The 26,136-nt window shown below is 41.3% G+C and overlaps 2 protein-coding genes across 2 annotated transcripts; one reads left to right on the top strand and one right to left on the bottom strand.

Moving 5' to 3' along the window:
* Positions 1-280: 280 nt before the first annotated feature.
* prss59 (serine protease 59, putative) lies at positions 281-12,059 on the bottom strand. The gene is made up of 9 exons (XM_005738340.1): positions 11,797-12,059; positions 11,416-11,597; positions 10,178-10,410; positions 9,042-9,177; positions 7,700-7,814; positions 3,650-3,851; positions 2,299-2,389; positions 2,008-2,210; positions 281-1,289 (listed from the first exon to the last, which is right to left on the bottom strand). Exons 1-9 carry the CDS (start codon positions 12,028-12,030, stop codon positions 1,180-1,182), a joined length of 1,506 nt encoding a protein of 501 aa, XP_005738397.1. The 5' UTR covers positions 12,031-12,059; the 3' UTR covers positions 281-1,179.
* A 333-nt stretch (positions 12,060-12,392) lies between these two features.
* On the top strand, positions 12,393-26,069 carry LOC102208166 (proteasome 26S subunit ubiquitin receptor, non-ATPase 2). Its single transcript, XM_005738339.2, has 21 exons — positions 12,393-12,674; positions 13,878-13,934; positions 14,038-14,202; positions 15,195-15,316; positions 16,056-16,280; positions 16,402-16,560; positions 16,763-16,907; positions 18,751-18,811; positions 20,521-20,667; positions 20,811-20,917; positions 21,194-21,321; positions 21,428-21,515; positions 21,599-21,761; positions 21,924-22,025; positions 22,115-22,266; positions 22,379-22,462; positions 22,798-22,966; positions 24,421-24,515; positions 24,664-24,790; positions 24,910-25,028; positions 25,374-26,069. The coding sequence occupies exons 1-21, from the start codon at positions 12,552-12,554 to the stop codon at positions 25,554-25,556; spliced, it is 2,721 nt and encodes a 906-aa protein (XP_005738396.1). The 5' UTR covers positions 12,393-12,551; the 3' UTR covers positions 25,557-26,069.
* The last annotated feature ends 67 nt before the right edge of the window (positions 26,070-26,136 follow it).

The raw sequence follows: 26,136 nt of genomic DNA, 5'->3' as shown, positions 1-26,136 counted from the left end.
CCTTATAATTCACTTGTATATTTTTTTAGGTTGAACCTTGGGTTTAATAAGTTCCTTTCCCAGCGTCGAGTAAATAACTAGATCAAGGCTGTAAAAACACAACATGGGACACCCACAGTGGGGCTGCGTTCTGAGCTACAGCTTTTGCTGAGTGTGTGTTTGGAATGGGGAGGGTCCTCCATGTCCAGATGCAGAGATGGGACTGTTATCATTGTTAGGCAAAGTGGGTCAGTTTGTCTGAGTTGGGAGAATTCTGAGAAGGTCAGTGAACCCACAGCTGTGCACTACAATTGTGTCTTCCTACGTCTCTTCTCTTACTCATTTTTAAGCCAAACCCATCTACTTCAAAGGCAAAAAAAAAACAACAAAAAAAAAACAACATACCGTAAGAACACTGCCACCCAACCCCATTGTGCAACTTGAAGCCTGAGATGTTTCCAGTGCACCTCTCTCTGGGCCAAACTAGAGATGATAATCACGCTTCTCCTGCTGGGTTTTAAACACACTCTTATCAAACACAACTAAACTTTTGTTGAACAAAACCAGATGTGTGCATGTTTGTGGAACACAAAGACATGAAGTGGAGCCATTTCTCATCAAATTCCCAGTTAAAAAGGTTTTGCAGGTTCACTGCTGCCCGTTTAAACAGGACTCTCCTTCTTCAGTTGAAGTGAAAGGTCGATAACCTTGGTTTTGAAAGCTTGATTAATGTTTTAAAGGCTTCTGGGGAAGCTGAAGTTTCTCAGTGCCAAAAGCATTTTGTTCAGATTTAGCAAGTGCTGTCTCCAAAAGCAAACAGCTTTTCCACACGAAAATTGATTAACTACAGCAATTATCCAGGCTACCGATGACTAAACCTAATAAATCAATTATATGCCTAGGAGAGTTAAACCTGACATTATAAACTCACTAAGAAAAACTGTTCTAATTCTGCAAGATTACATTTTTGAAACAAAGTACCCACAAACACAAGAAATAATTTAAAAAAGAGAAAAAGAAAAAAGAAAACTTTATTTATGAGCTCAAAACCTGAACTTGGACCTAAAGATTCTTGTGCAAAATAGAATTTCAGATCAACCAGAAATTTGGCAGGAAGCTAAGCACTCTTCTCCCACTCTCAGTGACCTGAAAGTATTACGCTTCAGTTGCAAAGCCACTGCTGGCTTATTTAGCTCTCAGTCAGTGCTTCAGCCACTGCTGCAGAAGTAAGGAGATGTGGTCACGGGCCAGGGTCAGCTGTGGGGGATCATCACTCCTGGCTGGGTACATGTTGGCGCAGTGAGAGGTTCCTGGATCGGGGAAAGAAAAAAACAGTGGATAAGGCATGCAAAAGAGACAAAAAAGAAAAAAAATATAGATGGAAACAAGACTTCCAAGCACAATTAACCAGCAAATAAAATTGGAGTTGAACAAGTAAAGCATTGTTCTACTCTGATTTAGCCGTTTGGCTTATGTAATGTAAAGCAACCACAAACATAGTTCAGTCTCAGTGTGGACTTGTGTTTAAAAAAATAAAAATAAAAAAATATCAGTGCAATCTGATGTACAGTTTGTAAGGTGTTTACTTAAACGGGACCTCACTTCCAGCTTCACTGTTATATTGTTAAACTCTGTTTCCATGATTCACAGTTTAAAGAAATCTTTATCTTATGTGGGGCCTCCACTTCTACAAGCCTGCTGTTCCTTTGAGCCAAACTCTGACTGGCTGTCCCTCACAAACAGAAGATCTAAACAGCAGGTGGTTGTGGCTTCTGTGTTCACAGCCAGAGATGTATACCTGAGATGACCATATCCAGGACCACCGCTCTCACAGACATCATTTAAACAAAACAAAAAAAGGACAATAGGGATGTTTAGAGCAGTGTGCAGCCCGACCTTTTGGTTAACAGGGATTATTTGGACATATGCTGATCTCATGATTTGAAACAGACATTCTCCCCACAAATGTGTATCCAGAGTGTAAAACAAACTTAACATAAAAATTCATTATGCATCATTTTTGTTCACCTTTGATGAAAATCGCAGGTAGGTCAGCTGAGATGTCCTGAGTGACCCCCAAGGCATGCCAGGGGTCAATGGAGCCATTGGGGAACACAATTCTGCTTGAGCGGATGTCATAAGCGCCGTAATACTCATTGGTCTGTGTGACAGCCTCCGCCACCTGCTCAGCACTGATGTTGTAAAAGTTTGTACACTGTTTCAGAAAATATCTGGATGGGAAGAAAAAGAAAAATAAGAATGACAACTGAATATGCAATTAAATGTGTGAGCTTTACTGGCCATGTTTGGTGTACTCACACAAGAGGGAAGCCAGCGAACGGCTGGTTGGGTGAATCAGTGCTCTGGTAGAATCCAAATTCAGCACAGGTCTGGTAGACCCACTGTCTCCCTGTCAAGACATACACAAAAATCTACCCATGAACAGCATGTTCATTTCCTTGTTAGCATTATACACACTATGTTATTAGAGCCAGCATTTCTAATAATTATCTTAAAATCACCTTAATTTAAAAAATAAATAAATAAAAAAAAGTATTCATTTTCAGCTATTCAGCCATAATAAATACAGGAAACAACTTGACTGGAGCCCCAAGACAAAGAGGTGGGCAGGGAAGTTTATGCAAGCGCATCCCAAAGACTTTTCAAAGAGACCACATCCTGTTCCTGTGACCCTCCACCCCACCCCTCCCACTGAAGTCTGAGCTGACAACAGAAACATGCGACCCTGGACAAAAATGCCATTTTTACTACAAAGTTATATATGTGAGCCCAACATCATGTGTGCATTTCTTCTTCTTCTATCTTATGTGCAGTATAAACCACGGGTGTTAAAGGGGATGCAGTGGTGCCAGATTCACTTCCCTGTTTTTAAACACATCTCCAGTGTGTCTTTAGACCGACAAATGGAATAGATTAACTCAATATTTCTTTTCTCTGCACACAGTCTCTGAACGAGCTATTGTGGTTTGCAGCCAGTTGTGATTCAGCACAGGTAAAAGCACCACCTCCAAGTAGAAAAGAACTGAGCTCCTGAATTCAGACCTAGCAGCTCACTTGTGTTCCGTTTGCTTTGGCATATAAACCTACATAAACAGAAAGCGTGACGGCATACATAGCCACGGCAAAAGGAATGACTGGTATGACACTTTTGGCTGGAACTGGAAAGATATTCTGGGGCACAGGTCGGGCTTAATTTAACTTTTTAAAAAGTGGATACAATATAGGAACTTCGTGAAAACTTCGTTTAGAAAAAGTAGCATTATTTTGGGATGTTATGCCAGGATTTATTTAGTAGTAAAGTTAAGCAATACTCCCGAATTAGCTTTTTTCCTTTTATTTTGGTTGTTCAAATCCTTCCATCAGCATAGTAACCACATGCCAGAACAAGCCTGTGACTGTTCTATTCCATTTCCTAAGGCTACTGCAGTGCTCCTGAATTATTGTTGGATGACAGTGGAAAGTCACGATGAGACATGACAGTTTCCCTTAAGTGCAACAACAAAAATAAACTACTCTACTAACAAAACAACAAAAGACAGCCTAAAATTGCAAGGTACAGAAATATCTGTTTCATAAGGACCACAAGCTAAAGCTAAATAAAAATGAGCAAACCAAATACCACTTCCAAGGAAGACGCGTCCACACCCACCTGCTATTGGAGCTGGTCCATCCCAGGATGTGTTAGTCATGTCGCTGACGTATTTGCTGAAGCTAGTGTCCAGGCATTTCATAGAGGTGGTCTCCATCATGAGACGGGCCACAGCTGCGTATCTGGCGTAAGGGTCTCCCAGTGAGCTGTCAGTCATCACACTACACAGCACCTTGATGGTGATGTTGGTACCAGTAACACCCTTTAATGACATATCACAGCACACCACAAGGAAAAGAAGATTGTTAGGATGACATAGAAACACTGTTTTCTCAACATTGATGGCAAGATGTGCAGTTATATTATTTTAATTTTTCAGAGCGGCTACTTTGGGTTATTATACCCTTGACCAAAGTTTCAAATAAATCAGTGTTTGCACAAATACAGGGAGGGACGGTGGCGCTGTTGTTAGGACTATCACCATACCGCACCACTCAAGGCCACACACCTGACCAGGGTGTACCCCACCGCCTGCTGTGTGACAGCTAAGATAGGCTCCAACACCTGGATTATTTAAGTGGAAGAAAATAGATGTGGAAATAATCTCTGAGCCATAACTTTAGGCTTTAGTTTGTCATATAAAGCCAAGAGTGAGGGTGAAAAAAACAAAACAAAAGACAGAGTCACAGAGAGAGAATACCCTAATATGGTCACAACTAGCTGCAAGACCAGATTTAAGCTCCTACAATACAATACAGAGTGTATAAGTGGATGTGAATAGGAAATCCTTAACCCCCATCCTAAAAGGTGGTCCCAACAGAAAGTGGCAGTTTTTCCAGTGGTTAAGTAGATGAAGTTTGGTCAGCATTTGTCAAACACTAAAACGCATGCTGGTATGGCACAACACTTGAGCGAGAAGTTGTGTTTGGAAAAGCAAACACATTTAACCCCCGTCCCATCCCACACACCCCCAAAAACAAAACACATGATCAAGGTTGAATTAGAAATTATTTTGACTTTGACATTACCAGAAGGTCCAAAACAGCTCTTGAAAGGACCTTGCGGTGTGATGGCCTTTTAAATGTTTTGTACAACCTCAAAAAACATAACATGAATATTTATTCATTTCATATGTGGACAAGGGCAGGGTATTTTAGAGTTCCCAGATGGTGACACTGAGATGAGGCCAACTGGCAAGAAATCCATCCTGTGAATCAGTTCCTGTAATACACACTAATCAACAAAGGCTCTTGTTGCTAATGCGCTCCACCTTTAAAAGGACAAATATTATCTTCACCCAATCCATCCAATAGTTGTGATATTGCAATCTTAGACAAAGTAGTGAACAAAAAAAAAAAAAAAAATTTAACTGTGAGGTGATAGTAGCAAGAATACCTAGGCACACAGGCCAGCAGCATGAAGTGAGAAAGAGTTCGCCCCCAGGCATCTTCTAACAACATGCAAGAATGTCTTCACAGAGCACTCTGGGATTTAAGGCGGTGAGAGACTCAGTAGCAGCTTGACAAAAGAAGAAAGCTGAAAGTTAACTAAACCTTTCATCTTATGCAAATGAGAGTTAACTCTTGGCAGTTGTGTAGTGTTTCGCATATAAAAATTAAGCCGCAGAATAAGCCAGTAAGTTTATGTTTTACAGTCTGGATACACATCTGTGGAGGAAAATATCTGTGTTGCATTTTCAGTGGCCTGTTCTCTTTGGACAAACACGCATAATATATTCATGTCTTTGTCCTCACAAGTCTAGCCGTGTACAATTAGTGGACATCGTTGATGCAGTTTCTGTCACGTGTGGCGACCTGCTCCATGTATGCCCATTGTGATCAGCACAAACACTGTGGCTTTTGAGTGGTTGCTGTCCAGCACTCTGGGTCCACATATACACCCGTCTAAAATTACACTGGCAATTTTGAGTGCCTGAGGGTATTAACATTATCAAGTAAGGCTACATCAAAAGCTCTACCAGAACCTGGATGGTGTCTTTATAGCAGTCAAAAGTCAAATTTGGAATACCCTACAGTTTTTGAACTCAGCAGCTACCATCTTAGCTAGAAAGGAAAAAGGAAGGGCTCAAATGATATTGAGCCAAACGAGGAGGACACATCTTCAGCACTCATGGTAAAGCAAGTATCAGGAGGCAGTCCTGTTCCCCACAGACATGTGCTGATGAGTGTTTAATTCGAGACAGCACTACTCTGGTAAATGGCACATTCAGTGTGTCTCAATGCTTCCATTAGAGCGCTTTTTGACAGAGTGAGGCTGCAGGAGCAAACAGGTGGCAGAGATCAGAGTGGTGCTTACGTGAAAAAATGAACACCTAAGTGACCTGTGATTACCATCCCCTATTCTATGTAAGAAAAAAGAAAAAGAAAACAAACTATTTGTACTTGTGCTACAAGCTGTACCGTTACATAAGGTCTTTCTGCATTTTATACAGCACCCTATTGAAAACCTTAAGCATAAAACCACTGCTGTGACTCTACTGCTTGAGTTACACCTCACCCCGAGTTCTTACCCAAATTCCTCAGCGGTACCCAAAACCTGCTAGTTTTCTCTGCCCTTTGTGTCAGAGAAGGCAGCTGTGGGCTGTGTCTGTCTGCTAGCTCTGCGGACTATGTGGCCCGACGCTCCCTTCAGTTCTTTTATAAGCGTCTCTTTAGCTTGGGGCGACAGGAAACCAGAGAGACCAAAGGCTCTTTTGTTACTTTTTCACATCAGCTTATTGGTAACCGGACTCACGTCTCCTCCAGGCACCAGGGGGACAGAGAGGGGATGGGATGGGGAGTCACTTTTTTTTTTTTTTTTAAAGAAAAGTGAGGAAAAGGTGAAAAGTACAGTAACCAAAGTAACTGACAAAAATCATGCACAATGGGACTTCTACTAAAAGGCTGTACATGTTTACTGCTGTACCGCAACAGAATGCTGATCACACACACTTGCATGGATTTGTATCCTGTTCCTGAAATCTTACAGAAAAGACAAGAAGTTGCTGAGGAAAGTTCAGACCGTGCTGAAGAATAAAAGTGCCAAAAAGCACCAAATATTGACTTTGAAGCTGATTAGCACTGGGAAAACTGTGTTTTATATACTGTATTTTTGCACATTGGACCCATTTCCCTAGCAAAATATAAAGATACAGGGGTGGCTTAAGATTCTTGCGCATTACTGTGCATTTATCGTGACCATGGGCTTAATCTTATGCTAGAAATATTTCCACTAAAATACAAGCAAATCTCAGATAAAAAGCACCAGCACCAAACACCACCGTACTGGCTTCTTTCATTTAAAAACAAGTCAAACCCTCCCACCATCCACTGTTATCTACTCTGTTGGCCTCCACTTTGCAGAGCAACAAGCCAGGCCCCACTTCTTATATAAACACACAGACACAGTAAGCAAGCAACAGGTCCCCGACGCAACCTTGGAAAAATTCTTCCGAGGCAATATCTCTGGGCCTCTCGCTGTTAGACAATGCAGGGTTTATCATGTTTCAGCACACTGCCGGTTCCCTGTTACACCCCTGACTCATAGTGGTCTTGCATTCAACTCAGGCCCTGATAGCTACAAAGCCTGTTCAGTGCTTAGTCAGTACACATAAATCATGTCTTAATTAAAAAATTCTTTCCATATCAGATGTCTTTTTACATCAAACGGTATCAAAAATACGTGGTTGGGCACATTTTGTAGAGCAGCTACACCCAAACACTACGCAAGCCATTTGTACTTACTGAACAACAGCTACAGATATGCATCTGTGCCTGTCCTGCAGAGTCAACTGCAGGCATGTTGGTGTAAATCTTTATGCATGTGTTCTGTCCATCATTTACCGACCTCATCCTTAAAGGGAGAGCCTCCTCTTAACTGGACCTATGTGGATCTATGACAATGAGAAAGCTCAGAGAAAATTGGCAGTAGGGGATAAATGCTGTGCCCTCTGCAAAATAATATCTAATTTTCCTGTAAACAAGTGTTTTCGTTTTGTACAACTTCTAACATATTAGATGGTTATCATTTTTGGACTGAGGATATCAAGAAGCACTCCAGAAGCCACATGTCTGGCTCTTTCCCCCCAATACAGTTTGGCTTTCCCCTCACCTCAAACCCCCTGTTGTCTTCATTGTACTGGACCACATTCATGAAGTTGCCAGCCAGTGTTTCCAGGAAATAGGCAGAGTCCATGTCTGTCTGGATCTGTAGTTTGGAGCACAAACTGGAGGAGAAGAAACATGGGAATAGGGAAGGATATGAAGAAATTAGAAAAACCAGAGGAAAAAAAAAGAAATAAAGGGGGGACAATAGTAAAGTGCTAGCCAACAGCATGTGTTTGGGTGTTACTTTCTATAATATGCAGCTAGAAGTAAATCCAAAGAACTGACTTCCCTTTTAATCAAGTATTCATGTATTCAAAGTCAATCCATGCAAATGATTAGGGCCGTCTGTCAAGCTGACAGTAATCACGGCAGTGATTGTACCTTACTGAGGTGCGTTTGTGGATGTACGTAGTTAAGTGTTCACTTTTCATTTTATTGGACTCAACTCCCTTGTGTGTGCAGTGAACCAAAACTTCCTCCATGCTCAAGCTGTGACGCAAGCGCTGCTTTGCCTGATATTTTGCGGTTTTAAAGCTGGAAGCCTCCAAACCACCCCTGTGACCTCTGCCTGCAATGAGGACATGTCTGCATGAAGCAGAAATAAAAAGATGGGCAGGTTCGCAAGTCCCCATGACAGCACAAGTTCTGCAAAACTGCCCACGCCATTGAAGACGCCATTCAACACTGCTTATTTATCATGCTGACAGTCACTATAAAAACCTCAAATACAGGCTATAAAATAACATCAGAGGCTGCACACATGGCACGGGTAAGAATGACTTCATGTTTGTAACTGAGAATAATGGAAGTGAATGAAAAGAAAATAATGTAATAAGAGGGCTGAGAAAATAACCCAATAAAAGTAAATGCCGAGGCGTTTTTGTTTACTTACTCTTTTTAAGTAATGTTAAGCCTTAAAATCTTAGACAGCCACAGTAATAACAATAAACCCAATGATAAAGTGATGTAAGGAAATACAGTGAGACATTTCTGTGCGTAACCACACAGAAACCCTCCAGCGGCCCAGCTTCATCCAGAAAACTGAGGCAATACTTCTGGAGCTGTTGACTCTGACCCAAGATGACCCTTGTTGCGCACGCACACGCGCACGCGCACACACACACTTTGGAAGAATCATCTGGTTCTCAATGTGAATAAGGTCAGACTAGAGAAGTAAGGGGATGTCAGCTTTGCTGTGGTCTGCCAGACTGATCAGGAAGGCTTACTCTGTAATTGGCAGCAAACTGGACACTCCGTTTATATAACATGCCTCAAGTTAAGGGCTCCTCTGGTCACGGCAAATAACAAAACAGAAGGATCACTTCCAGAGAGCAAATGTAACCTACTTGAAGTCTTTGGTGATGTTTTCATAGGTTCTGGGGTCTTTCAGGCGTTTGACGAGGTCATCCGAAGCCTTTTTCACTAGCAATGGGCACTCTGTGTTCTCTGAGGCCAGCGAACGCCAAACAACCTCCAAGTATTCTGGGGAAAAAATAAAAAATAAAAAAAAATAAAAAGAGAGAAAAAGGCAGAGGGTGCGTGGACACTTAAACCTGGGCTGCTATAAAAAGACCACAATAATACACACACAAAAAAGCTCTTGGTTAAACACACAGGACCATTTTAGAGGCACCAATTTATCTTCAAAACAGCGTGTGAACCCAGTTCCATTTAAATGTTTGAGAGTGTTTATTTGGGTTTCAGTGAGGTTGAAAGTGAAATGATGAGTGAATTTCACAGCTTATGAAAGTCTAAAAGCTCAGAGGAGAAACTCCACATTACACAATCCAGGAATTTTCTCCCCCCCTTCTTAAGTGAAAGCCAACCTCTTACTGGTAGTTTCTAACTTACTGCTGTGCTGGAAATGATAACCACGAACTTACTGCAGGACAAAAGAGATGGCTGATGCAAGTACACCATTGGTCCCAGGTGTTTTGTCTCTCACATGTCCCTAAATCCAAAAGGAATGTCTAATGAATGTGTGCGATAGCATCTTAAAGACAGCACATGTGTGGGTGGAAGAGCCTAAATCCATGTTCAAAAGCTCCTCTGACCTCGATTCCAGCCTGCAGCCTTGCGGAGAAAAACAAAGGAGACGGCCAAATACAACACAGACACAGATAGAGAATGAGCTCTCATCTCTGATGTGTCTGAGCCTTTTAGTTCCGAGACACTGACCGAAGCTAGAAAATTTGTCGAGTGGTTCGATTTGATGCTTCGTGTGTTTGGTGAGGGTGTTGATACTGCAGTGTGTTTTTAGTGTGTCATACATTATATGAAACTGAATGTAATACTGAGAAGCACAACAAACAACACTTTAGCGTATCCTTAATGTGGTAATCCCACTTTGTTTCCTGAATGCATATACATGTTCAAATCCTAGATTGTTTTAAATGGAGTTCAGCACATTCTAAAATCAGGACTAGACAACATTATTTAGGGCTTTGTTACACTGTTTGGGCTTTTTCATGTCTCTTCTTACCTGGAAAATTGACTGTGGCATAAACAGGTGCACTGGTGGCCACAGAGGCATGGACCAGGTGGGGGTATTTGAGCCTGAACCAAGCAGCCAGAGAGCCTGGGTAGGACCCACCTAACGCCACCCACTTCCTGTCAGTCAGCCCTCGGGCCTTGGCAATCATGGTGCGAAAGTGTGCTAGGTCAGCCAGCGCCTGACGACTGCTGAGGAAACGCAGGTTGTCTGTGCTGAGGTCCCTAAAAGAAAAGAGTAAGCATTCAGTATCAAACCACATTGTTCCATCTAGCGACTGGGCTACGGGCACACTGCAGTGCTGCCATCTAGTGGTGCTGATAAAACCAGCTGAGAAAATTCAGCTGGTGGTTTCAATGTAAATTTGTTCTGATCCTACAGTGTGCACAACCAGAGTTGGGGAAAACCTGCAAAGAGCTGTGCAAAGTGATTTAGCCATACTTAAGAGCACCTTGCTCTGGCAGAAACTTCCTGTGTAAAGATTCAAACTGAGGTTAACCACTTGAAAGGCACACAGCTCACTGGTGCATAAACAAAGGAAGCCTGACATTTTTAATACCAGTTTTTGCACCCACAACATTGTTTTTTTATTTTGGTATAACATATTTGGTGTGCAGTACTGCTTCACTTCTGCATTTGATCATTTTTGTTCATGCTGAGCTGAAATTTAAGGAAGTCAGTTATTTTACTCAGCTACAGTTCACACATGTCCCTTAACCTTATCACATGCGGGTAATCGTGGAGTTCCTGTTCTAAAAATAGGCCGGCTTTAACTCACACTAAACATGGGATTTGAGAGCCACTCATTTATGCTACATGATTGAGTTGTTAGAGTCATTTGTCACAGGAAAACTAAAAAAAGATGATATAGTGAAAATGATCAAAATATTCTGTGTGTACGGCCATCTTTGTGAATTTTGAACCACGAGTCACAGCCCTTCTGTCCGAGGGTTAAGACTTGGTTTTAGCGTTCAAGTTAGAATTAGGTTTCGGTTATGGTAAGGGTTTGCAGACGGTTAAACTTGAGAGCAAGAATATCAGGAATGCATTCATGTCAATAAATGTTTTCATAGCTTTGTTAAACCTGCTGAACCTGAAGCAGTGCAAACGTGTGTGTTACCCTCTGCACAGGGTGAAGCTGAGGGTTGGATACTGAGTTGTCAAGACAGATGACCACACAGACATAGAGATTTCTCTCATAAAGGACATAAAGAGAGGGATAAACATACACTGTAGGGTGACTCATTCCATAGAAGCGATGCTCCAGCATCAAGCAAAGTGCTCCCAGTTTCTCAGCGTAGGTGAGCCAAGTGCCATCCTTCATCCATGCTGGATTTGCTGGGCCCTCTCCCCCTATCATCAGAAACACCGGCCCACCAGGCCTGTAGAAGGCTTCATTTATAAAGTACCTCTGAGAGGGAACAACAAAGTGAGAGACATTCAGAAAGTAAAAAAAATAAACACATCAGTGGGGTTGCAGTAAAATGAGCCAAAAAGGCTTTATCTTTCGTGACAGATGCATGCATTATGACACATTTGTCCAACTGCACAAGATTAGACCACACAGTTAAATCAAACAAACGTCCATATAAACCAACATGTAGACCTGCCTGCTTCCACACTCTTGTGTCAGCGCCGTTGAAGTGATCCAATTTCTGTGGGAACCATTGCTCCTCAAACGGAGATCCCTTCTTGGTGTCCTGTGCTTCTTTAAACCTCCTGAAAATGGAGTAGCGACCCTCTCCAACAGCACAGAGAGACAGAAACACGGCTACCTGACAAAGGAGCACCACGAACGTGGGAAAAGCCATAGTGCTAACAAAGAAGGAAATAGTGAAGGGCATGTGATATAGTGCAGAGAAGTCATATGACAAGTTGTGCTACTTTAGAAAACTCCCAGAAAATAGGAAATACCAGCATTCATCTTAAAATCGCACACAGCGCCTGTGTATTTACAAACTTCACATATAATTGAAAACCTTATTTATTTAAGCCTTAATTTTCATATGTTTTGCCACCACCTATAATGCACAGAACGGTGTGTAAAGGACACAAACTCTGTCAAATTTTTGGTCACTGTAACACTGTGAAATTGACGTCAATAATTATGCGTCTACAGTGTGGCGCATGCTAATAGCTATCAATAAATAGTGAAATAGCGCAGTTTCTGGTGTCTTTGACCATGAAATTTCGCGTATCTGTTTCCTGTTTTACGGTACCTGAAGTACTCACAAACGACCACAACAGCCCGCCGCCAGTAGAGGCGGTAACGTGAAACCAGGACAGATTTTCTGTAGCGAAGAAGGTGCTCTCCTGCTTTCTGAACATTTCCGTTTGCTAACCAACAGTTCACAGAGCCACCACCATGGAGGAGGCAAAAAACAAAGAGAATAAGCAGCTCGAAAAGACTGATGAGAAGGACAAGGACAAGGAGAAGGCCCAGCAACCCTCGGGGAAGGATAAAGAGAAGAAAGAGGAGCAAGAATTGGTACATTTTGGCCTTTTGCTCATTCATTGAAATGTAATCGAGCCAGACGTGTTAATTTGCCTTAGTCACTGTCGCTTTGACAACATGGTCGAGCAGGCCAAAAGTTAGTGGGATTTAAGATAGACGTCTACCGAGCTTCAATTTACTGGACTGCAATTAATAAGCATATGAAATGTCACCAATCTGACTTATTAGTACGTTGTGGGCCTTTAAAATGCTGCTAATAACCTCCGTTAGGTAATTTTAGCCTAGCCTACATCAGCCGGTATGCTAGCGTTAGCTTGCTACTTGTTATGTCCGCTGTCTTTGCTGGCATTAATGTAGCTCTGCTAGCATGTTCGGCTAGTACTGGAAGACGTACTGTATGACACAGCAGCTAACGTGAAGTCACAGAAACTCACGCAGCAAAATCCCATCTATTCTGCAATATCATATCTGAGAACTAATTAGATTGACTTTACATTTTACAGTTAGTGGAAAGCTAAGTGAAATCCAGTGCAAACATGGACAGGCGAATTCTTATTCCGAATATTCAGCATCTTTATTTAGATAAGTTTGTGCAAACAAACAGAATTTGACTCTACTTAAATTTGCTTTCTTCATAGTTATAATGTACATACTACATGCTATTGGGTTTAACAAAAGTGTACAAATTAAAAATGCTGAAAAAATATATATAACTCGCAATTAAAGTATAGTATTATTAGTAAACCATATGTTACAGTAGCTTTAAAAGGCATACATTCATTGTTAGACAAATTCAGTAGACACATAATCATTATTATAAAGTAGAAAACCACATTCCTGTTCATATTTAAGCAATGCCTGGTGGTATGTAAATAGTAATACATACCTGCGCCACTGATGGGCTTGAATATTTATAAGATTTTATTAAGATTTAACAGAAAGAAATGTCATCTTGAGTTCTGCTTGGAAATCTGAATACAGGACTTTGAATTCAAGTATCTTGAATTCAGTGGAAGAAATTCCAACATTTTGGGATTTCCGAACTGAATGATTGAGCTTGCACCAAAACAAGTGGTCTATATAATACTCACTGACTGGCAACAGTTGACACTTATTAAGCAAACGTATTGTGTTGATATGCAACATCGGCAGTATTGAGAGGTCTTAAGGAGTCATGTTTTTTATTTTTACGGATTTGATTTATGACATTCTTATGTTGTCCTCATATTATTTCAGTCAGAAGAAGACAAGCAATTACAAGAGGATTTGGAGATGATGGTGGAGAGACTGAGTGTGAGTATTTACATTTCTCCAACTTCTTTGTGTGTTGAGGTATGAAACAAATTCCTACAAAGTAAAAATATTTTTGGGTTGTTGTTTTTTTTCACATTTGCAGGAGGAAAACACAGCACTGTATCGTCCTGCATTAGAAGAACTGCGCAGACAGATTCGTTCCTCAACCACCTCCATGACCTCAGTACCTAAACCCCTGAAATTCCTGCGCCCACACTATGGCAAGCTCAAAGAAATCTATGAGGGCATGGCCCCTGGAGAGAACAAGGTGAGACTCTTGGCCAGAAAATGGACTGAATTTAGTATGAATAGATTCCCAAGAGAGTGTGTGTGTATGTATTTATATTTTTTATATATATATATATATAAATAAATGTGATGTGAGAGGAAGAAGGTTGACTCATTGCACGAGACCATTAAGAATTTTTAATGATATGTATGACAGTCCCCAAGGGGCAATTAAGATACCTTAAGATGCCTCCAATTTTGCAGTTGGTCTAATGTCCGTCACTAGTCACCAGGTCTCTCAATTCCCGTTGCAGTGCCACCTCCAAGATCTTATCCATATTGCATTCAGTAAACACAGTCTGAGTACTCACAGCCCTGCCGATCATGTCCGCCAGCCTTATGGGATTTTGAACAGCTGTAGCCGGTTCTTGTTCTTTGATAAGCCAGGTCCAAGCCAGCTCCAATCAGCCAGAACTTCCGAATTGGTAGATGTCGTTCAATGTCCTCCATCGAGAGTGTCACCAGACACACGACGCAACGTCCATCGAGTATCCGGCAGTAAATGTCTCCGCAGGACAATCGGGCTCTCCCAAGCCCCGGCTTCTCGGCAAGACTATACAAAAGACATGAGAAGCCAAGCAGGAAAGACAAGGGAGAGAGAGTGAGAAGGAGAAAAAGCAACGGCCTCCGTCAAGAGCCAAGAAAGAAAGGTGGTGGAGTGGTTAGCATGAGGGTTACAAGTTCAGCCTCCGCTGGGGCTTTTTGGATGACCTTTACTTGTTCTCACTGTACCTGTGCGGGTTTCCTCCGTGTTGTCCAGCTTCCTCCCACAGTTCAAAGACATGCATGACGGGTTATTTGGCCATGAATGTGAGGTAGACAAAGTACTTGGAAGTGTATAGAAATGCTGTATGAATGTGTGATTAAATGGAACTGTTAGTTAAAAGTGCTCAATTACATTGTGGGTCATTTGAAAAATATCCAACATTAGTATTGGGTTTAAACAGTGTGTGTTCATGTTTGTTGTTGCAGCGCTTCTGTGCTGATGTTGTATCAGTGCTCGCTATGACCATGAGCGGTGAGAGGGAGTGTTTGAAGTACCGCCTAGTGGGCTCCCAGGAAGAGCTGGCTTCCTGGGGACATGAATACGTCAGGTAAGACATGTTACAGTGGAGTGCTGCGAATGCCACAAGTTTTCTGCTGAGTAAAGGGCCCCGCTTTGGAATGATCTAACTGAGGAGTTCAGGTTTACATGTTTAGACATGTTGAAGTTTTCATAAAGGACTCTAATTGGCTCTCTGTTCACTAAGGTTTTTTGGTTTGCTTACAGTGAGAGGAACAGCTGCTGTCAGCTCTAGAAATATACTTTCAGTTCACCCTGGTGTTCTTCAGCATAGTACTGCCTCTTTGCTGTCCACTATGTGTCAGTCAGAGATGAGCAGCCACAGCTCCACATATCTTTCACAATAATGTGCTTTTACTGTTCAACATTGACATTTTTTAACAGTAGAATTTGCAGCAGCTCTGTAGCTCCACTTTTTCACTGTCTCACTTTCTAGTAATTGAGAATGTTCCATGTAACCATCTGATTGCTAATGAAACTGAAACTTGTCACTTATTTGGAACTTTTTGAAAAGTGCAAAAGTCAGTACTAACCACTTCCCAAATTATTAGTTACTGATTTCTTTGGATTAGTGATTGAGGTCTAATTAGTTGCATTTTAAGTTTGGTGTCTGCACCAAAAGTCTGATTTGATACTGAAAGGAATTCATACAAAAGCTTGACAGATATTGTGTTTTTCCTTCTGATGAATAAGTGGAAAACATTTTTATTTTCCTTTGCCTCATTTTTTTGGTGAGTCTGTTTGGAGTCACTATTCTGTCTGTCTTTCAGACACCTTGCGGGTGAGGTGGCTAAAGAGTGGCAGGAGGTAGAGGAGAATGATAAGACCCAGCAGGAAACGCTTTTGAAACTAGTGAAGGAGATTGTGCCCTACAACATGGCCCACAATGCTGAGCACGAGGCATGTGACCTGCTGATGGAGATTGAGAGGCTGGACATGCTGGAGGACTATATTGATGAAAACGCATACGGCAAAGTCTGCCTCTACCTCACCAGGTGTGTTTGAGCTATTCTACACAAACCTTGTTTAGTTTAGCATGTTGTATAGTATAAATATGAATTAGTGATTTTTCACTGGAATATGAGCATCTCTTAACTTTGTGCTTCACTTCTTCAGCTGTGTGAGTTACGTTCCTGAGCCAGAGAACTCGGCACTGCTGAGATGTGCCTTGAACATCTTCAGGAAGTTCAACTGTTATCCTGAAGCCCTGCGCCTGGCCCTGATGCTCAATGATGTGGAGCTTGTCGAAAACATCTTCACATCCTGCAAAGACATGTAAGAACTTTAAAGTTCTGCCTTTAACTTTAAAGACCCAACATGATCATGTTGGTTCTCACAGGTGCAAAACTTACTGACACAATTTCTGAGTGTGCATATATATTTAACTCTATTAAGGTATATCAAAGTAATTTAGTCAGATATTAGTGGATAACGTGCATTAAACACAAACTCCTTGTAATTTTATTGTTTTATCCAGAGTCATCCAGAAACAGATGGCATTCATGTTGGGTCGTCATGGCATGTTCCTGGAGCTTAATGAGGATGTAGAGGACTATGAAGACCTGACTGAGATCATGTCAAATGTGCAGCTCAACAGCAACTTCTTGGCCCTGGCTAGAGAGGTAGGACAGGAGGTTATAAAGAAATGTATTTTAAGGTTTAAGAAATATATTGAGAATTGTTCAATAAGGGGTGGCATGGTGGTTAGCACTGTTGCCTCACAGGAAGAAGAGCCTGAGTTCAATTCCACCATCAGGCCAGGGTCTTTCTGTGTGGAGTTTGAATGCTCTCCCCATGTTTGCGTACTCCCTGGGTACTCAGCTTTATTTATAGTGGGGTTAACTCTGAATTGCCCTAGGTGTGAATGTGAGTGCGAATGGTTGTCTGTCTTTATGTGTTAGTCCTAAAACAGCTGGGATACACTCTGGCTCATAAGGTTGCATATACAGCTGTGGTCAGATGTTTGGAAACTGTGGGGAAAATAATTTTTTGATCACCTGGTGAATTTGTAAGCTTGCTCAGGTAGAAAGAAATGAACAATCTAGTATAGTTATGGTACTTTCATTTTAAAGGAGAGCGACAGCAGAAATGCCATTAAGTGAAATAAGTATTTGATCCCCAAGCAAGACATGACCTGTTGGCATTTACAGTGGCAATTTCTTGTAGTTGGTCTCCAGGTTTGCACGTATTTCAGGAGGGAATTTGGCCCACTCCTCTTCAAGTTTCTTGTTTTCTTGACGAGCTTGTTAGTGAGCTTGTGTAGTTTTGGGCTGATCCACCACCTTTCTTCTGGTAAAACTCACCCATGAGGCAAGATCTTACGTGGAGCTCCAGACTGATGGTGATTGATAGTCTTTTTTTTTTTTTGATTCTGTGCTCAAGTGTGCTTTGTAGCAATAAAAGATAGATCTGTGTACCACATAGAAACACAGCTGATCTGTGAGACCCAGAATTCTGGTTGGATGGAGAGGATGAAATGCCTATATCACTCAGACATGCAGATCAATTTATAACTTCGATGTAATGTGTTTTGTTCATATTCAGTCTCTCTCCATTAGAATGAAACTGTCATAAAAATTAGATGAATGAATGAATTAAAAAAAAAAATCACCCCAAAAAATAAATAATTTTTCTTTAAATCAATAAACATGCATGCTGTCATTCCACCCTGGAGAAACAGTTTGACGCAAAGTTCAAAATTATGAGTGATGTTCATCCTTATTATGAGTGACGGTAACTTCTGATCAAACTGTACAAATAAAACTTAAATGGCAACAAAAAGCTGCAAAAGGTTTTCATGAAGATAGATTTATGTTTTTTATGTACAAGTCAAACATTGAGTGTTTTGATTGCCCAGTTTTCACATCATGACAGCTTATTTAGATCCATCCTATCTATCATGTAACAACTTGTCGCCTGCGTTGCACAACACTTAAGTTGTTATTAATAACAACTTTGAGGAAATGTTTTTCAAAGGGTTAGAAACAATGGTATGTAATGTGATGATATGGTCAGCAACATCTAAACTTCCAGTATCCAAACCTTTTTGTGCCCAGTTTTTGATATCAAAATTCAGGTACCCAGAAAGGCCCCAATGTACCTCCCTCCACATTAAAACTGTTTGTCTGTACTATGTGGAATCAGTTATACAAACAGGAAACACAAGGTTTTTTGTAGAAAGGTTGTTGCTGAAGATTTAATTGAGATGAACTGTAGATAAATGTAATGCCAAAATTGTAAAAAGACGATAAGAGGCAGAATAAATTTCCTCTGGAGTAGGTGACAAATAGATGGTGAAAGCACTGAATGAAAAGCCTAAAATGACTCTCATCACTGGCACTTTAAGAATAATGGTCTATGATTCATAAAGGGAGATGGAGGATTATACCCTAAGCACAGCTTCACTCTCTAATGACTCAGTCCTTTTTACTTTTATTAATAACAAACTTGTCTTGTCTTCCCCAGTTGGATATCATGGAGCCCAAAGTACCAGATGACATCTACAAAACACACCTGGAAAACAACAGTGAGTACATGTGAAAAGGTTTACTGTTTCTATTCTGTTAGGTGGCATATCAATTTGAAGACTGACATACTCATTTTCATTCTTTAAAAAGAATGAAAAATAAGAAGGTAACAAATAGGGCTGGGCCATATCATACCGTTCACGGTAATACTGGTATAATGTTGGGCAACAATAAGAAAATGAAATATCGCGATAGAATATGGGTAAAACGCACATGCGCAGTGCCTTTGTTTTCATACGCACATGGCGGAAAAAGCATGGCGGTGACAGAGAATGAGAAGTACGAAAGCAGATTGTTGAATGAAACGCATGAACCAGAATTGGTTTGTAAAAATGCTGCAACTTCAGTGGTGTGGAACTGGTTTAGCTTTCGTCCATCAGATACACAACAAAGCACTATTTTTGGTAGAGCATGCTAGCGGGCCGTCGTTATTACCGTGTTTTTTGGAAAATACGGCACACTTAAAATCAATCCTTTGATTTTTCTGAAAGCCGACAGTGCCCCTTATAATCCCGTGTGCCTTATGTATGAATTCTGGTTGTGTTTACTGACCTTGAAATGATTTTATGTGGTACACGGCGCTGGAAAATCTGTCAAATGCTTTAGTACGACTTTGCTAAGCTACGAACCTGCACCACTTGATGGATTGTCAGAGCATTACGGCTATCGTAGGGAGGAGCCTCGCGGAGTGATACGTACTGTGCTTCAACATAATATTACCGTATTGTGTGTGTATTACCTCTTTTTAAGTTTTGTGGATATTATACATGGTTATGCTGAGGATATGTCGGCCAATTTCCACTGGAAATGCCTTTTGGTTAAACTGTCGGGGAGGCATTTGCACTCTTGAATTTTTATATAACTTTATTGTACATAAAAAAACAGCTGCTTGTTTAAGTGAAAATACAGAGATGTTTGTTTGTTTTTTTTTGCACTAATAAAGTTGTGGAGTTGTAAAGTATTTTGTCTAGTGTCAATTATATCGTCAGTTATATCGCTATTGCAAATTTTCAAATGTATATCGTGATAAATATTTTTGGTCATATCGCCCTGCTCTAGTAACAAATCTTCTGACATAAAAACTATATGACCCTTCAGTGATGAACTTCAGAATTTAAGTGGAAGGATCTATACTTGCAGAGTGATGACAGTACAGTAACAGGACCAGTCCTTGGCTTTTTGGCGTGCAAGACAAGATAAAATTTTAAACCCCTTTTCCCCTAATACTGAGTTGGCAACTCAACTCAGCTTGACTTGACTCAATTCGACTCAGTTTTTAGGGTTTTCCACTGGGTGGTGGTATCTAGTACCAGGTACCTTTTTTTTTTTTTTAGTAGCTCTTCACCTTGGGTTCCAAGCTGAGTTGAGCCGAAAAAACTCCAATCATGGGAGTGACGTCACTGGATGACTCACAAGAGTGACTACTTCACAAAAATCTCCATCAGAGCTGAAGTGGACCAGACAGAAAGCTGGATCCTCTTCTTTTTGAATGCAAAAGTGCTTCTCTCTCTCTCTCTCTCTTTGTATCTCTATATCTCTCTCTATCTGTCACTTTTGGCTCACTTAAAGAGGCCGGTGTTTGGTTCTTTAAATCCATTCACATGATTAAAGACAAAATGAGGTAGTTTGATACGATCTGTTTTGTGATTTACTGTTAAGTTGAGCTAAATGTACCCACGCTCCATCACCTTTGTGCTGTATGTGGCAGGGTTTGGAGGCAGTGGCTCCCAAGTGGACTCGGCCCGGATGAACTTGGCTTCTTCTTTTGTGAACGGCTTTGTGAATGCAGCCTTTGGACAAGATAAACTCCTCACAGATGATGGCAACAAGTGGCTGTACAAGAACAAGGACCACGGTATGAGAAAACACACGTAGCACACACAGCATATAAAGGTGGAGGGCTTCTGTGGCTATACTGGGTACTTTTCAATCTCACAATCATATATCTGTGAGCATTTCTGGCAGTCTTCAGCACATTTTATTTGCCGCTGTCTTCAGGCATGTTGAGCGCTGCAGCTTCCTTGGGTATGATCCTGCTGTGGGATGTAGATGGTGGTCTGACGCAGATTGACAAATACCTCTACTCTTCTGAAGACTACATCAAGGTATAGTTTGGATATATTTGAGAGGACACGTCAAACTTTTCCTTATCTACAGATCAGTGTCCTGTTTTGACATTTGTAATGCATCTGTAGCACTGTTTTTATAGCAAGGCAGTTATATAAAGAACTCACTCTTCACTGACTTGGTTTTAACAATTAACTCTGTGAACAACATAAGTGATCCTCAGGCTTATTGTGAATTGGGAGAGGTATAAAGTGAACCTTTTTGGGGGTTTTTTGTTTGTTTTTTTTCCTCATGCATCATCCTTGTCTGTGCAGTCTGGTGCCCTTCTGGCCTGTGGCATTGTAAACTCAGGTGTAAGGAATGAGTGTGATCCAGCTCTTGCCCTGCTGTCTGACTACGTCCTCCACAATAGTAACATCATGAGGATAGGAGCCATCTTTGGGTGAGGAGAATGCTTGTAGAAACCATCCATAGAGATATCTTGTCTTATATTCTTTGAATGTTAAGTAATCACATTATGTCCTGCTCCTTTTCTTCTTTTTTTTCAGACTGGGTCTTGCTTATGCTGGCTCCAACAGAGAAGATGTCCTGTCTCTCCTTCTCCCCGTCATGGGAGACTCTAAATCCAGCATGGAGGTATGTCTTCACATTTTCTATATAGCTCCCTATTCTTAAGGAGGATCAGATTAGTATCATTTCTGTGTGTCTTAAATCCTCAGGTGGTTGGTGTGACGGCGCTGGCATGTGGTATGATCGCAGTAGGAACTTGTAATGGTGATGTGACCTCCACCATTGTCCAGACCATCATGGAGAAGAACGAACAGGAGTTGAAGGACACATATGCTCGCTGGCTGCCTTTGGGCTTGGGACTCAACCACCTGGGTATGCATTTGCGGAGAACACAGGAAAATAAAATGCACAATTTCTCAAAGTTTGACAACTTTTTCTGAATCATTTTGTGCTGAATAAAATCTTCTTATTGTAGTGCATAATTTCTTTCCTCCTGGTCAGCTGCTCTAACTGCTGTCATTTCATTGGCTTTAGGGAAAGGAGAGGCAATTGAGACGACTCTGGCAGCTCTGCAGGTTGTCCCTGAACCTTTCCGCAGTTTTGCCAATACGCTAGTGGATATTTGTGCATATGCAGGTTAGTCTTTTAGGCTTACCACACACCTACTGCAGACCTATGTACTGTGTTAGTTATATTTCACTGCTATAATTTCCTCTTCTGTCTAGGATCTGGTAATGTGCTAAAGGTGCAACAGCTTCTCCACATCTGCAGTGAGCATTATGAAGCCAAGGAGAAGGAAAAAGAGGAGGACAAAGATAAGAAGGACAAGAAGGACAAAGACAAGAAGGAGACTGCTGCTGACATGGGCTCCCACCAAGTAAGGACAGACTTGTAGTCCTTATAATCATACATCAGTTCTTTTTATTTATCTGTTTTCCTAGATGGGTGGAAGGGGAAAAAAACCTTGAATACTTTGTTTACTTCGTCAGGGTGTGGCTGTTCTTGGTATTGCCCTTATTGCCATGGGAGAGGAGATTGGCTCAGAGATGGCACTACGAACATTTGGACACCTGGTCAGTTACACTACTTTACTGGCAGTGAATCTTTTCAGTTTCATTGCTGAATGCTTTGTTACCTTATCTCACCATCTCTGTGAGAAAAATTCATGTTTTTTTAAAAAATGAAGTCGACACTGACTTCTGTTCTGCATTTGATTCTTCTCACTCACATCACTCCTCCTTATCCTGATTCTTGTTCTTATTCTTAAAGAGTTCCTTTCTGTCATTTGTATACAAGGGTGCAACAGCCTAAGTAGGCAATTCATATATTTAGAAACACATTTTTGTTCCTGTATATTCCTGATTTATGCTGTCATGAACTTTCATTTTCTTTCTTTGCATTTTATCAGCTGCGTTACGGTGAGCCCACCTTGAGGCGAGCGGTGCCCCTGGCCCTTGCGCTCATTTCTGTGTCTAACCCGCGTCTGAACATCTTGGACACCCTCAGCAAGTTTTCCCATGATGCTGACCCCGAGGTCTCCCACAACTCCATCTTTGCCATGGGCATGGTGGGCAGTGGTAAGTTTAGGAACAATATGAAATCATGAAAACTAACAATGGTTGCCATTATACAGTACTGTGCTAAACTATTGAGCCGCCCCTCATTTCTTGATATTTCGCTTCCAAAGAAACTTGTAATATTTTTAAATGATCTTGAGCAATAGTTCTCCAGCTTTCTGAAGAGTTTTCTTTGGCCATTGGCTGCTTTTTCACTCATTTTCTGTTCAGGCCTTGTACCTGACCATTTTCAGAGGAATGTTATTTTAATAACACCAATCCTAAATCTGATCCTAAATATTATCATCCTTAAATAATTTCTGGAAACTGGACAAGTGAAAGATAGTTTAAAAGCCTGCTATTTTTTGTTCTATCTACGGCAAATGAATAGTATCTGAAAATCATGTCCTTAACAAATAAGGGGAAAAAATGAGCAAAGAATTGATAGAGGAGCTGAGAGATACATCTGGCACCTCCACTTACTACGTCATCTGTGTCATTAGAAATGATCTCAGTGGAAGAGTAGCTATCAAAAAGCCTTTCTTAAGGGAAGAGAACAAGGAGAAAAGGCTGAGATATGCCAAATAACACAAGACCTGGACTTAAAAGTGGCAACAGGTCTGATCGAGGGATGAATCTAAATTTGAAGGTTTTGGTTCAAATTGTTAATGTGTACAGAAGAGGGCAGGAGAGAGGTACAGCTGTGAATATCCACAACCACCTATGAAACACAGTGGAGGCTCTGTCATGGTTGCTTCATTTCAGCCAGTGGTGATGGAGATATTGTCAAAATTGATGTAATTATGAACACTGAAAAGTACTGTCAGGTTTTTATCCACCATGCAATACCGACTACAAAGCATTTGATTGGAAACAGCATACATTTTCAGCATGACAATGATGCAAATCACACTGCTGATGCAGTAGCGGCATATCTGGATAGAAAAACACACTGTTAGTCATGGACTGGCCTCCCCAGAGCCTTAAAGAAGCCTGGAGAACATTTCCTGAGGACTACTTAAAGAATGAACAAAATGAACAAAAATACAGAAAGCAGTTAAAATTGAGTGCAGTTGAATTCATGCATTCAATTCATGGGATATCAAATATTTTCTTTTCAAGCCTTTCACCATATTATTCATAACAAACTTGTATTGTAAATCCAGCTAAAACGTGTGGCTCAATCTTTAACTACACTGCTACATCGTCATGTAGCAGTTAAAGATGTCCCAGCTTGCATAGACTGGTTCATTATCTTGCTCAGTACTGCAGAACCATGCTAATTGGTTAAGATGCTAATGTGCCAGCTATCCGAAAAACTAACTGGACTAAAGTTTCTCACTAAAATTTTCACAGAATGCTTGAAGGTATATGTTACTTAGTTGGCATTTTCAATGCCTCCTCGACTGAGAGTGCCACCGGTGTCAATGCCCTTTACAAGTTTAACAGCTCTTAATTTTTTTCCATTTCCTCAGGCACAAATAATGCCCGACTGGCAGCCATGCTGCGGCAGCTGGCACAGTATCACGCCAAAGATCCCAATAATCTCTTCATGGTCCGACTGGCTCAGGTGTGTGGCAAAACAAAAGGAACCCTGTACAAGACTCAAATTAACTTTTGGAAAAGTGTGTGAGTGCGTGTGTGTTTGTGTGTACGTGCACGCCTTGCGTGTGTGTGTTAGAGTAATTATTGACTTTTTGTCGTGTTTGCCTCTGCAGGGTCTGACTCACCTGGGCAAAGGCACACTCACACTCTGTCCCTACCATAGCGACAGGCAGCTGATGAGTCAGGTTGCCGTGGCGGGACTGCTCACTGTGCTCGTCTCCTTCCTCGACGTCAAGAACAGTGAGTTAATTTTCTCCCACTCAGCTGCACACATCCATTATTAGTCAGTAATTTGAAAGTTTTTTTTGAACCGAGAGTCTCCTGTGCTAACATCCCCTCGTGTCTTGTGTGCATTACAGTAATCCTGGGAAAATCTCACTACATTCTCTATGGCCTGGTAGCAGCCATGCAGCCACGTATGTTGGTCACATTCGATGAGGAACTCCGACCGCTGCCTGTGTCTGTTAGAGTTGGACAGGTAAAGCCTGGGATAACTTATTTGAGACAATTAAAGTCTGCAGAGCTTTTTGACTCTGTCTTTTCTCCCTAACACAAAGCACCACAGATAAAGTTTCAAACTGTGTTCAGAGAAAGATGAGATTACCTATCCTACTAACCCATGTAATTAATTCCCTCCTGAACAGGTTCTGCTGTCTTTTTTTTTTCTCTGAGAGTTGCTGAAAGCAAGAAGAACTTTAACAGCTCTTTTCTTCAGAGAAATTTTTTTTTTTAAGAATAGAAGCGTGGTGGAGAATGGTATGTAATTTAATAGCCAAAAAATGGACATGGTTGTTTAACACAATTTTCTCTGACCTGTCTACAGGCTGTGGATGTTGTGGGCCAGGCAGGTAAGCCTAAGGCCATCACAGGTTTCCAGACTCACACCACGCCAGTGTTGCTGGCTCATGGAGAAAGGGCAGAGCTGGCCACAGAGGAGTACCTGCCCGTCACGCCCATACTGGAGGGCTTTGTCATCCTCCGCAAGAACCCTAACTATGAAACCTAGACTGCACCCGTCCTCACTGGCCTTTTCTCGTGTTTCTAAGGGTAGCCCTCCATGGCTCTTGGCAGTTGTTATAATTAGTTGTTCATTGCATGGCTGGAAAAGGGCTAGACAGGCCTGGCTTTCTTCATCTGTCGTCTGCAGCCCAGCTCTAGCAATCATTAAAAATGGATGGATAGGGTCTGGTTAATTGGACTGGTATGACACAGGGAGGGCATACTGAGACCTCATCCTCTCTACATAAAGATGGTTTCCTCATTGCTCCAATTTTGATCCATCTCTCCCACATGTACTGAACCAGCTGTTTGACTGACCTGAGGCCAGTTTATAAAGTGGGACCTGTTCAACATCAGCAAATGAATGACTAAAATCCTGCAAAATCCTCATCAGTACTTCACATGTGTTTCCCCCGCCAACTGTTAAATTCATTTTAATAAAAGCATTTAAAAGTGTGTATTCAGCATCACGATTTTCTTTTTGGTTTTTGTTACAGTACTGTACAAGGTTGAATCAGTACGGTAATAAAAACGTCGACCAGTTTGTGGAAATGCTGTGACTGTGTTTTTTTTCTTTTTCTTTCATT

This window comes from Pundamilia nyererei, unplaced genomic scaffold (assembly GCF_000239375.1).
Source record: "Pundamilia nyererei isolate P.nyererei 1_Seehausen unplaced genomic scaffold, PunNye1.0 scaffold00083, whole genome shotgun sequence".
NCBI lineage: Eukaryota > Metazoa > Chordata > Actinopteri > Cichliformes > Cichlidae > Pundamilia > Pundamilia nyererei.
The sequence above is the reverse complement of the archived record's forward strand: the minus strand, read 5'-3'. Positions and strand labels throughout refer to the sequence as shown.